At 35.3% G+C, this 13646-nt stretch overlaps 1 protein-coding gene across 1 annotated transcript in view; it reads right to left on the bottom strand.

Moving 5' to 3' along the window:
* Positions 1–13646, bottom strand: part of LOC129270494 (transient receptor potential cation channel subfamily A member 1-like) — a 32923-nt gene that overhangs the window by 5421 nt on the left and 13856 nt on the right. Inside the window, exons 10-21 of the mRNA XM_064105834.1 lie at positions 12938–13101; positions 12424–12506; positions 11721–11882; positions 9295–9406; positions 8417–8586; positions 7844–7988; positions 7153–7236; positions 5937–6007; positions 5044–5224; positions 3859–3966; positions 3277–3443; positions 12–72 (exon numbers count right to left, since the gene is read on the bottom strand). Of these exons, the coding sequence (XP_063961904.1) occupies positions 12–72; positions 3277–3443; positions 3859–3966; positions 5044–5224; positions 5937–6007; positions 7153–7236; positions 7844–7988; positions 8417–8586; positions 9295–9406; positions 11721–11882; positions 12424–12506; positions 12938–13101 (1508 nt within the window). The remainder of the gene's footprint in view (positions 1–11; positions 73–3276; positions 3444–3858; positions 3967–5043; positions 5225–5936; positions 6008–7152; positions 7237–7843; positions 7989–8416; positions 8587–9294; positions 9407–11720; positions 11883–12423; positions 12507–12937; positions 13102–13646) is intronic.

Raw genomic sequence — 13646 nt, 5'->3', positions numbered from 1 at the left:
GACAGACCTACCTTTACGAGTGTTACTAAAGTTTGAAAGAACATCAGCACGTAAATACCCAGTGTTTCGAAACTGCAGGGTAAAGGAATAGGGGGAAAGGATAAACTTTACAGTGGAACAGTATGTTTTACTCGATATACTTCGACTATCTAAGGTATTGCATACTTAAAAAAGGCGTAACTAGTCGAGATTCGAACAAACCTGACAAATGTCGGAAAATTAGGCCAAACCTCTCTCCGTAATGTTGAATTTTAGAAGAGCATAAAAATCAAACCCCATTTTATCGTTTGGATTTGCCATTGCGTACCAAAGATGAATATAATCCATTGATGAAGATGCCACTTTAAAGTTCAAATTTACATAAATATAATTGCATCAGTGGAGCGTTGTGGCCCAGTGGATTAGTCTTCGAACTTTGAAACAGAGGGTCGTGGGTTCGAATCCCAGCCATGGCGTAATTTCCTTCGGCAAGAAATTGATCCACAATGTGCTGCACTCAACCCAGGTGAGGTAAATGGGTACCGGTAGGAAGTAATTCCTTAAAAAGCTGTGTGCGCTATGAACGCCTAGCTTAGCCGGGTCATATAATGAACTTGAAAAGGCAGGATTGCTTCATGTAGATCACAGGTCACAACAATTAGTATTACACCACGTGCATAAAATATTCTATTCGGATAAATTAGATCATTATATAGCAAATAATTTCACCCGGGTATCAAATATCCATAGGTACGATACTCGAAATAGTAATTTTAATTTCGTATTACCAAAACGTGAAGGACATATTGGAAACACTTTTTATTTTAATGGCATCCAATCTTGGAATGCTCTTCCTGATAAAATAAAAGCCGTTAATTTTTTTTGTCAATTTAAGAGTGCATTAAAAAATCACCTAAAACTGGAAGCTGCCCGAGAACAGCATTACCAGTAAAATAACACATTTTGTACAGTTGGTTTCTAGTATTGTAGATAATGTATACATTAGGGTATGTTAAAATATAATCTTGTGTCACATATTAGGAAGATTATTGTTTGCTTCAGATGTTTGCAAATTATATGACTGATGGATATGTTTGTATGTATTTTTTTCCCCAATATTCCAGTACTTGTCGTAGTTTATATTTTTTGTTACAATATGTTAATGTTTTATACTAACTATAGGACCCCATTGGAAATAAGCCTTTCGGCTTTCATGGGCTATCCTGTCAAGGTATTTCCTCAATTTCATTGTAATCTCCTGTGATATTCTTGACGAATAAAATCAATCAATCAATCAATCAATCAATATAGGAGCGCCTTGAGCACCTAACAAGGTGGATATATGTGCGCAATATAAATACCCTATATTATCATCGGTTTTTTTTCAATTCATTATTTATCAACCTTATATCAAAGATGTATTTTGCGAAGGCCCATTTTAGCTGAAACCCAAATCCTCCATGAAGCTCCTTTGCCTAAATATTGATTTATTTTTTTGTCTATGTCCTGATTCAATCTCGAAGTTCATATGCATGTTTATACGTGCCGTGAAAAAAACAGCCATGGCAAGAGAGCTCTTTCTCTAAAAATATATGTCAAAGATTACCACATACAGGCGTCTACTATACAGTGCGTCCCAGAAAAAACGAAACCGAGATTAAGCGATGATTTATCATAACTTAATCACAAATAAAATAGACAAATTACCTACCAATGTAAAGCTTAGAATCTCCTCTTTCATCTGATATTACTTAGATTATTCCTTATTCACGCATGAGTGAGCAAAAACAATTTGAAGAAAGGATACCAAAAACTCATTTGGCGGGGGGTATCTGAATTTCAAAAAAAAATCACATGCCTAAAAAGGTCAATATCTGCTTTTTTATTTGATACCTTAATCACAAAAAATGGTCAAGAAGTAAAAAAGTTATGTTCCCTCGAAACAATGCTTGTATTTCCATAATTTCATTAAATAAACGTGTTTTCACCGGTTTCCCACAGAAGCTATCGCATGGTTAACAAAAGACTTAATGCATGGCTGATCGTCAACAAAACGGAGTGTCGAGTGAGTTTGAACGCTAGCCTGTAAAACCACTTTATTTTATGAAATTATTGAAATTCAAGCCTTATTTCAAATATCCAGAACTTTGTTATTTCTTGATCATTTTCTGTAATTAAAGAGCAGATATTGAACTTTTTAAATATGTGGTTTTCTTTTTGAAACCCAGATACAGCCCGCCAAATTACTTTTTGGTATCCCCTCTTCAAATCGTTTTTGCTCACTGATGCGTGAATGAGAAATAATCTATTAAGTGATTTCAGATGAAAGAGGAGATTCTAAGCTTTACAATGGTAGGTCATTTGTCTATTGTATTTGTAATTAAGTTATGATAATTCATCGATGAATCTCGGTTTCGTTTTTTGTGGAACGCACTGTATATCTTTTGAATAACAGGAATGGCAGTTTCATGCAATTCAGATGATGGTTTACGAGTTCGCCGATCAATTTAACAGGGTGAAAAGTAATGAATCGTATGGGCATAACGCAAGATTTTGACTCTTTCGGATCCAGTAGACAAGGGATATAATCCTGATTTTGAGCAGAATTATTCATCCTGTATTCGCGATATCAGGCCGAGACACAAAACATGTAGTTATGGGTATGACACAAATAAAAACATTCAAGTGTTGAGAAAAAATATATCGTGAAATTCCATACATAAAGTTTGAAATTCCACAAACATAATCGTATAACTTTTTCCATAAGTAAATGTAATGTATCTTGATATCAAAAGATTCGTAGTTGAAGTGATTTAAAATAAAAAATGCTTTAATCACTTATTGTATAATCATTTCGGACAAATAGGCGGTGCCAAAAGGGGACAAGGAACGGTTTTGAAAGTGAGGGGAGGGGCTGATCATGCAAGAAAACATAATCAGATGGTATTTATTTACGTTTTTGCACACGTTAATTAAAGTGTGCATATGGGGAGGGGTTGAGAACCCTTTAGTCCCCTTCCCCCGGTTCCGCGGCCACTGCCAAGTATCTGAAAAGGAGAAGTGGATATACTTCTGATCTATGGAAATTTAAACCTATTTGCGACGAAAATATGATAGAAACATATCTTTGTAAAAAAGTAAAAATAATAAAGAAAATAGATCATTAAAAATTCCATGCTGATATCATTATCGGCATACTCATGGAGTAAGGTTTCGTTTCTTTTTGTTAACGTTTACATAGCAGGCATTATCTTATTTTTAACGTATTACAGTTTGCATAATATTGAATGATCTCACATATTAAGATTGAGGAATAGCTTGACCCAGCTCAAGAAGGTTGCCATCACGCCAAACATGAACTCTGGAATACAAGGTACTCGATCAGGGGGGTAGGTGTACATGATAGCAGTGGCGTACAAGATCACATTCAGGTACTTCCCAGGCTCCAAGAAAAAATGAAAACGCTGAAACGGGCAAATGAAAAAAAGAATACGATGTTTTATCACTACATTGATTAACATAAACTGATAAAATTGGCAAGACGTGAAACATGCGACGCATATGGTTTTACATCGCATGGATGTGCATGCACTGACATGACTATATGTTTGGATGTAAGATAAAAGGAACGAGAACGCGAATATATATAGAATTGACAATTGATTTTGTAAAATTTAGGACTAAAAGTAACCAAAATTGTTACTTGCGATTTTTTCCTTCGTTATTTATTTCGACCCAATTTACTTTAATACTTTTCGATTCACACATCAAAATATATTCCTACTCTAATTTTTTTTCCTTTCATATGCCAGCTAACATCTGAAATATGAAAAGAACACTGTGTAGTATTATCACTTATAAAATAATACATGTACTCACTTTCAGCATAAACTCAGGGAGCTCCATAACAAGGGACATCACGGAAAACGCAAAGATGTAGATCCGAACGATTGTGATAGCAAATGCCGAGTATGTATACATTCCTTCCTATATTAATTAAAGGAAATCAATGAATTAAGATTCAGCCAAAGAAACTTGCAGAACACACATTGTGCTTTCTCGAATCATTCCTCTATTGAACCGATTCAAGACACAACGAATCGCATTTCTATGACAAATAGAAATCATTAATTGTTTTTGTTAAATTTAATTCAATTCAATCCAATGGTATTTTATCGACAACATGTACGATATTTTTGCTCACCGTGTGCAATCACAAACATCATAGTGTGATAGTCTTTACACAATATTGTATCATAAAGAATGACAAAAAATTTCAAAGAATATTGTTAACATACCAAAACAAAAATAGATTCTCTATAGTAAAGATGATTGGCCGGAAATAAAATAATAGATAAACAAGGGTTTTCAAAGTTTAGGTAATTGATGATAAGGGGAACAAAGTAATATAATAGACATCGAAAACTACAGTTCATTGACCAAATAATTAGGTGTTTACCTGAAAGCATAAAAACATTTCTCGCAAAACGTTTTATTTTCGTTTTTCATTATTCGTTTTAATTCTAACAGCACTTTTGTTTCGTAAGTTTCATTTGCAAGCATGCTATCTTCCTGCTCGTTTGCTGATTCTCGCGATTCTTGCCAACGTACTAAACGAAATAACTGAATAATACAAAGCTTTCTATAACTGTATAATTGTGTTTTTTTACAATGATTTATATTCTGTCAAGAAATCCTTTGTTTGTTGAGCTTTTGAGAGAACGGATTTGCATAAAGATGTTTTATTGACGGACCTATCCATTACTTGATTTATATGTTCCTCCTATTTTCATGATTGTGTTTTCTCAAAAAATATTCTATTGTTGAACTTTCGTGAGAATGGCCTATCACTGATATTTCCATTAAAATATTATTTTATCATGGTACCTGTATGTACTTTAATATACATGTATACTTTTATGATTTCAATATTTCTTTGCATAATCTTGTAGATCTATTGTAATCCTAGCAGTGATAAACCATCTTTATATAGGTACTAATATATCACATGCCATTTTCAATTTTTCATATATCAGAAAGGATAATATATTCAAGAAGAATTACCGGGTTTCGATAGATGATTGATGCTAGGTAAGCACTGCTTGTCAGATTAATCTGAGCGCACATACCGTCCATTGTATACCTCAGTTCCCTTCCAGCAACGGCGCTCAAGAAAACCATGGCAGCCGCGAATAAGAAGTATAAGAAGAAGTAGGTGTAGAAGACATATCTGGAGCAAATATTCCTGCAAAGATGCATCAAGGTGGATTTAGAACTTAGGTGGGATTGAAGACTGATAAAAGAACAAGATGATGGAAAGTGCGATATATGTTTGTTCAAATATTGATCTCTTAAAAGAAAGAGAAAGAGATGTTTACAGACAAAATGGAACTTCTACTTCTTTATCCATCAGTACATGAAACGAGAAAGATTTTATTTTGCAGTATTTTTAGGATGGATTCTAGAATTGGCGATTTTCCCCTTTTCTAAAAGCGATGATAACACGGTTTCGGTTTAATACTTAGCATGTTTCATAGCTTAAGTAAAATTCATTGAAAAGAAATGCTTATATCAATACTTCTTTTCCCCGCCAAAAGTTACCATGAAAATTATACATAATAGATGGCTTCGGCTGCTCGACTCTGCTTTCGGAAGAATATACGCACCCCGTCCTCTTGCCAGATTTCACCTCGTAAATGGTATCCGATTAAAGTTATTTTTTTTTTAAACTTACGATTTAATCAATTAGAATTGATTAAATATTCAAGACAAAAGGCATACAAGTTTCGACTTCAAATGTGCTTCATGATGTTATATAGATTTCTTCTTTTTGTTACGTTACTAACGATTTCACAATTACCATGTTCATGATGTTGTAATGAGCTCATTATTGTTCAATGTTGCGGGGTTTTTTTTCATAATAAACATATTGTACATTACTTTCATATTATACTTACCATTTCCGTTCGACAAGACCTTTGGATAGTTCATGAGCTAAGAGCTCTTGACGTGCATTCCTTGACATTGTCTGTAAGAATAGGAATGACATGAATGAGTATGTAGAACCACGTATAGGAACATAAAAAGTTGGACTATGCTTTTCAAATGTATGTTGCATATGTCCTTCGAGGTCCTAATGGGGGAGCAACCAAGCCCACTACGAACTTTTTTAATATTTACATGTGCGCTTAGAACACGTAGAAAGAAGGCATATACGCCCCAATCGAAATTATATTATTATATTCACTTTAATATTTCTACTTTTTTTCACAGTAGATAAGGATTTATGTTTAAGAGAAAGAGAGATTTTAAAGATTTTTAGAAATATAAGACCGTAATTTGGATAAAAATTTCGCAAGCGATTGTTCCGCAAGAGATTATTAAGCATAACGCCAGATTATACATTTGATTCATTCAAATAAACATTTATTTACTTCCATTTTTCACAAAATATCATTTTTCAATATGAACTATACAAAACATTTTGTCATAAAAATATGAATATATATCATTAGGGGCGGATCCAGGATTTTCCAAAGAAAATGGGCACATTTTTGCGAGGAATATTTGTCAAGAAAAAAAGAAAAGTTTTCACCCACAATTTAAGGTCATTTCGTCCACGGAAAATTTGACAAGCAAAAAAAAAGGTCCTCGCTTTCAAAGGGAGGGGGGCACACTTGTGTTAGAATGGCATATTTACACTTCAAATTTTGATTATGCCTCTTCAGGGGGGGGGCAAGGGCTGGATGTCCCCCCCCCCCCTCCTGGATCCGCCAGTGTATAAAATATACAGTATGTTAACAGAAGGAGCTGTTTCCTAAAAGCAAAAGCTGTGACGGGATACGCCTGTTACACAAATAAATACACAATACGAGGAAAGGAAGAAGGCAGAGGAGAGGGCTAAGAGAAGAAATAAATTTGCTTTTACCATCGGGGTTAGTTATTTGATAGTGGTTAACACTCGCCATATTATCCACGCTACATCAGGAGTTTTTATAATAACGTGTATTACATTATTGGCGGCAGCAGTGGCATGATAAAATCTAGGAGTTAATTTATTCACAAATCATTTGAGTATTATTATCAGTTTATAGTTTAAACCGCGGTTGACATAATCCATAATGATATGCGGCATATCATACTGGTATTTCTATGGGTAGCAGTATACTATACCTCCAGAGCTGCATATCTTTCTCCATTATGTCTGAAAGATTCGTCGGATATTCCAGGGTCAATGAACTTGAAGTTGTAGGATATCTGAAGAAAAGCACACCCAGAGCGAAATGAATACTATACTCACATGACATTTTCTTATGACCAATGGGACCATGAGTCCATTCACCCTTTCAAACATTTTATTTGTTTTCAGGAGCGTCCGGCATATTGGTTATTAAATTATTATCATATCCAGATCATCATAGCCTTTACCTAGCTGGTTCCGAGGGCGTACTTTTCTTTATTTTCAAATTGAAAATTAACAATGAGTTGTACCTTTTACATGGATTTTTGAGAAATGTGCAATAAAAGCTAATTTTGAACAACTTCACTCAACTCCCTCCGTATAACCATGGCCTTATAATCTGACGATTTGTGGTTAATTTAGAATTTTAGATGAACCAATCTCGCATCTTTTTGGCAACTCTATTCCTGAAAAAATTACATTTGTGACAATAAACTTCACATATAAAACAATATGAGATAATTATGCATACCACAATCTCCAGTAATAAAAATGTCATTATGAAAAGTAATGGGATAAAGAACAGTGAAATTGTGCTTATTGTCAAAAAAACATACTGGAAGATGACGGGGGGGGGGGTGGGGGAGGGCAAATATATTATTCAAAGATAGAGTGCCTACATACCGTATAGCGTGGATCGTTTGGTGGATAATCTGATTTTTTGATGCATTTATCTAAGACTAACATGGCAACATCTGGAAGATTTTCAATGAGAGCCTTCATAGGTGACAGCTTCTCCTGGTTACGGGCTGACATGGCTAAGTCCCATCTAAATATGAACAAATATAACATCAATCTTTGAATTACTTTGAACGGTTTCTATGGAGCGAATAATTATTGTTTTAACGTCGAACTATGGCAATATAGGGATGCAAAGATGAGGGTAATAAGACTTTTAATTATGATATAATAAGAGAATTGGGAGTGCCCCGATTTCATCATGTTCCTGGGGCATGGCTGAACTGGGCATGCTGGGAGTCCTTCTGACTTTGTTCTTCTTTTCTTTTAACTCTATTTTATGCGTTGTCCTATATTTATGCTCGATAATACGTTTATGTGTATGTACATCTCACGTTTTCTGTTAGTGCATTACATTCCAAACTCACAGAACGGTCCACAGAAAACACATTGTGCTAATGAATCGAAAATCATGAATTCTTTAAGATGCTGCAGTTAATGTTCTCAAGACCGACTTACTTGTCACTTCGAATGATGGCTGTTGCTATCTCTTTCGCCTCCATTTCAATAGCTAGTTGTAGAGGGGTGAATGCATCATCGTTGAAGAGAGTGAGGTCGGCATCGTTCTCAAGTAACAACTTAGCAGCATCAGTCGCGTTGCTAAGGCAACACATGTGAAGCGCGGTGTTCTTTGTAAGAAATATACAATGACTCTCATGTTACGGTTTGTGGAATGTTTATTATTCAATTATTATTGGTCACCATTGGTTAACATGTTCATGAGCACAACAGGACACCGTGTGCTCACATTACATTTTTTTTTATTGTAAAATAAAGAAGATTTGGTACTAACATATTTTCCATTAAAGTGTGTAATATGGTTTTATGATTTTTAAATATCATCATCAAACATTATAAGCTTGATCTTTCTTTTGGTTCGTTTGAATTACCCATATTACAGAAATATTCATGTAAAAGTAATTTCAAGCAAATAATGATTAAATCCAGGATTTCTTGTCCTGATGAAGTAAAAAAAAAACAATTTGAAAAATAGAAACGCATAAACGGGAACAACATTTTCGTTGAAACCGAGTCCCTATCGCATCGTATGTTATAGAGGAGCATATCATATTTATTGCACAATATAACTTCTGCCTTACTTTACTTGATACCCACGAAACATAACGTTCGATACATTAAATTTGAACGTTTTAATTTGCTTTAAACTCTATTGCGATACATTTCATGATGAAATAATATAACTAGAATAGATAAAAAGGCTTTCGACATCTCTTTTCTGCAACAGAAACTACCTCAAATAAAAAAATAGAAAAATATATTCTAGCAAAAATTAGATTACTCTAAAAATTAATTTCTGGATTTCAACTTTCACCCACCTTATCACTGTCGACAGCATTGACGTCAGCGTGGTTCTCGATGAGGACGACCATCGTCTCGACATCGTTGTTCGAAGCTGCCAACATCAGGGACGTCTTATAATCTCCGTCTCTGTTTTCATTTAAAAAGTTGAATAATCTTGACATAATTAATCATGGTTTTGTTTTTTTACAGGTAATCATAGTTTTACTTCTTTGTCAAATACCTTGAATATATCTGGTAAATATTATACAAATCGTTGTGACATGGTTTGTACTGGGGCCAATTACCATGGTAAACATGCTAGTCGGCCAAACAAATACGCCCCCATGGCAGTTACCGTGATATCAATTTCATATAACGGTACTATGGACATCTTATTAAGAAGGAAGATTACTATATCGTTCTTAAAAGTACCCCCGAAATATTTTACTTTTTTCTGAAGGCCACAAATGCAGATAATGATAATAGCACGTCATTGTTGGAAATAGGCATCTAATGCACAAAATGTTAAAGCAGGATTTTGATGCAACGCTGAATTTCTCCTTCCACGCAGCCATTATGAGCAAAATCGAAAAAGCATCATTGTAACTTGGGTTTGGACAATTTTGTTTCAGAGCCGTCGAGTAGACGTCATGATGCGATGGATGAAGTCGATATTTGCATATTATGATGCTTGAAATTTATTTTATCGGCAAACTTGTTTCTTTATATCGAATTCATTTCAGAGAGCAAGGATATGGCAATATTTGTATGCAGGTAAATGCATAGAATATCTGAAAATACCTCAGGCAGTGGCGTACCGTGGGTCACGGCATTGGGGGGGCACCAGCAAAAATTTTGAGTCACTTAGAGAGCGCGCGAAGCGCGCTCAGTTGCCAGGTATACCGACATAATAGAGACATTTTAAGAACAGTGCCATTAAACGGATATGTATCTCACTGATCACATAATGCGAGCGCGAAGCGCGAGCTGAAATTTTTTGAAATTCAGACCTAAAAAGGGACATTGTAAACATTTTTTTGTAATCATAATACGTACCTGTCTCACTAAACATACGATGCGAGCGCAAAGCGCGAGCTGAAATTTGTGTATATATTGACCCCAAACAAGTACATTTCAAGGACTATATTTTGGGAATCCAATAAGAGTATACATATCTTACCATAGTCAACTAATGCGAGTGCCAAGCGCTTGCTGAATTTGTTTGAATAATATACATCTAAACACATGAAGCACTTTTTGTAGTCATTGTAATCATGATTATCAATACGCATCTCACTAGTCAAATATTGCGAGCGCGAAGCGCGAGCTGAAAATTTAGGAAATTTAGACCTGAAGAGGGGCATTCTAAGGCCTACTTGTAGGAATTCACGAAGACCATGCTTATTTTACTAACCAAATTATGCGAGCGCGAGGTGCAAGCAGAAATTTGTTGATATTCAGATCAGAAAAAGGGACATTTTAAGGTCTGATTTTAGGAATTCATGAAGAACAGACATATCTCACCAATCCACGAATGCAGACGTAAGCACAGACAGGAAATGGTTTATATTAAGACCTTAAAATGGGGCAATCACTTTAAGTAGTCATGAAAAAGAAGCATATGTCACTACATAAAACAATAATAATTTGAAGTGCGAGGAAATATATTTTGTGTATATTGACTTGAAAAAGGTTTTAGTACAACAGGATTATATATCTTAAGTTGTTAAACAGACAATGCGAGCACCAGGAACAATGAAGACATAGCCTAGGCCCTGCGCAAATTAGGCCTATGTTTCAATAATTTATGATTTTTTAATGTAATGTAACATAACATAATTATAATATAATATAACATTATAATTAGCAATAATTTCTTCTTTCCCCAGTACGTTTCTCTCCCTTTCTCCTTCTTTTTCTCTTTTTACCCGTTTTTTTTTTTTTTTTTTTGGCCAGCCGATTGGGGGGGCACGTGCCCCCCCCCCATGCCCCCCCCCCCCGTAGTTACGCCACTGACCTCAGGGCCCTGGGAATTTTTTTTCACAGGGGGTGCTGGTTTAACTTTGAAAAGCACAAACAAAGTTTTCTCTAAAAAATGAAGGGGAGTTTGTTCCAGGAAAAGTTTGACAGGCAAAACAAAACCCAAAACGGAAGGGTTTTCAATACGAATTGAAGGTCATTTTTTTTTAATTTCGACTATTTATCTATCATACATGTACCTTCCAGATTTCCAGGTGGTGCTGCCTATGGTGAATAATACACGCAGCACACCCAGGTAAATCTTTGGGGGAGGGAAGCTTCTGCACTCGGCACCCCGCTTCTCTGGGCCATGCGATGGCTGGTGAATTTCCCTCTTAAAAACCAAATCCTTAATTTCTGCGATGTGTTTCGAAGATGAGGGTCTAGATTATTCAATACGATTCATATCAGAATAAATCTACTGAATCCATTGATGAATTACCTATTGGATACATCTGCACCAGCTCGTAGAAGGCATTGCGTGAGGTAATGATGTCTGTTGCTGCTTGCTAAATGAAGCGGTGTTTGACTTTGAAGATCCTCTTCGGTCAGCAGCCGAGGGCACAGTCGAAGGAGCTCTTCTGAAAACGACTGCCGTCCCAATCTGTAATATGGGTGATTTTAAAACCAAGATTTATCATTAACAACGTCGTCCTCTGCACCATCTTAAATAACAATAATACATATCGCTGCCACATCCGTCGACAACATCGTCGTGATCGTATCAGCCTTGATCATCATCTTTCTCTGGATAAATTCACCGTCGTCGTCATCACCATCATCATCATTATCATCATCATCATCATCAACATCATCATCATCATCATCATCGTCATCATCATCAACAATCATCACCACCTCCTTCGCCACCATCATTATCCTCATCATCACCTACATCCATTCATTGTGATCATAATCGTCTCCGTCGTTTGTTCTGCTCTTGCGATTTACAATTATAGTTGAATATTCTTTATCCGACATGACATTATTATCACAAAATATCTATAGAAATCAAGTTATTAAGGAAGCAAAATTATTTGTTAGCGAAAAGGATTCATGATATTGTCTTTTAAATTCCTTAATACATACTGCTGATGATAAAAACAATTTTTTTTTCGAACAGATCGAAAACGACATATACTTACTTGGCAGCTACGTGAAGTGCCGTCTTGCCTGTCGTGTCTCGGACATCCAGTTTGGCGCCATTTTTGACCAACATTTTAAGAATCTGAATGTAAACAGGTTGGAGAAATAATAACAATGATAATAATAAGTATATCAGTAACGCTTTTTAAATTGTGACTTTCAAAACAAACCAAGTCTTTAAGTTAATAGTTGTATCTTGATGTTAGTTCTTATAAATTGTAATAACAGTTTATGCCACTAAAATCATCCATTGTGATTGGGTGATAGTAAACCTGTTATAGAAATTGTGCATTTGTAATCACAACAGTTCTTCCAGAATTGGGTCCCCACTTTAACCATGTTGATATACTCTTCATTCTTAATTTTAATACATATACATAATGATATCAAAATGTTTATACAACCATACAACATATTATTCCGTTTGTAAACTCATAACATTCACCATTCCAAAAAAATATGCAATGGCTTCATCCTAATTATGGAAACGTGGTTTTTTTTCTTAAAACTTACCTCTAGGTCACCGACTTCGGCTGCGTAGTACAAAGCTGTGTGATCGATCTTATCGAGATGGTTGACGATCTGCTCTCCTCCGTGATCCATTAGGAGTTCAATAATGTCAGGTCTGTCATTCTCGGCTGCCCAGTGCAGACACGTCCTCATTTTCTCGTCCATCGCTAACAAACGGGATATTTGAATAATGAACATTTGTTTTAATCGTGTCTTTTCGTTCAAGGTAAAAACATTCCTCCTACTTAAAAATGAATCTTTAATCGCGTCATCAATTCAACAACTAATTTGTAAGCAATCATCACAAATTCGTGTTGTTTCAATCAACGATTTACATGCAAATAATGCAGCGACTTTGAATATGAACGTATTTTTTTCAAAATGTTAAGAGACTATTCTTTTTTTCTTCGAAAATAGAGCTTAGTACTTTAATGCTGGCAACACAGGAAGTGGGGATAATTAAGTCGGACAAACTTGTTTCGATTATTATCTTCGGTGAGTTTGATGATTCAAATGGATTGAGCCTAATTTCACGAAGAGACCTCGTCGACGGGGAAGTATTGGCCAATTATGTTCGTTGATTTTAAATTATAATTCCTCTGAACAAATCACTCTTAATAGTCCCTGCCACCCATAACCAGTCTCATCATGCTTATGGTTTCCGATCTTTTTATTTAGCATCCCCTCTACTCTGGAACAATCTTTCTCAATG

The sequence above is a fragment of the Lytechinus pictus genome, chromosome 10 (genome assembly GCF_037042905.1).
Source record: "Lytechinus pictus isolate F3 Inbred chromosome 10, Lp3.0, whole genome shotgun sequence".
NCBI classification, from domain to species: domain Eukaryota; kingdom Metazoa; phylum Echinodermata; class Echinoidea; order Temnopleuroida; family Toxopneustidae; genus Lytechinus; species Lytechinus pictus.
Note: the sequence above shows the minus strand (reverse complement) of the source record. Positions and strands in the feature narration are given on the sequence as shown.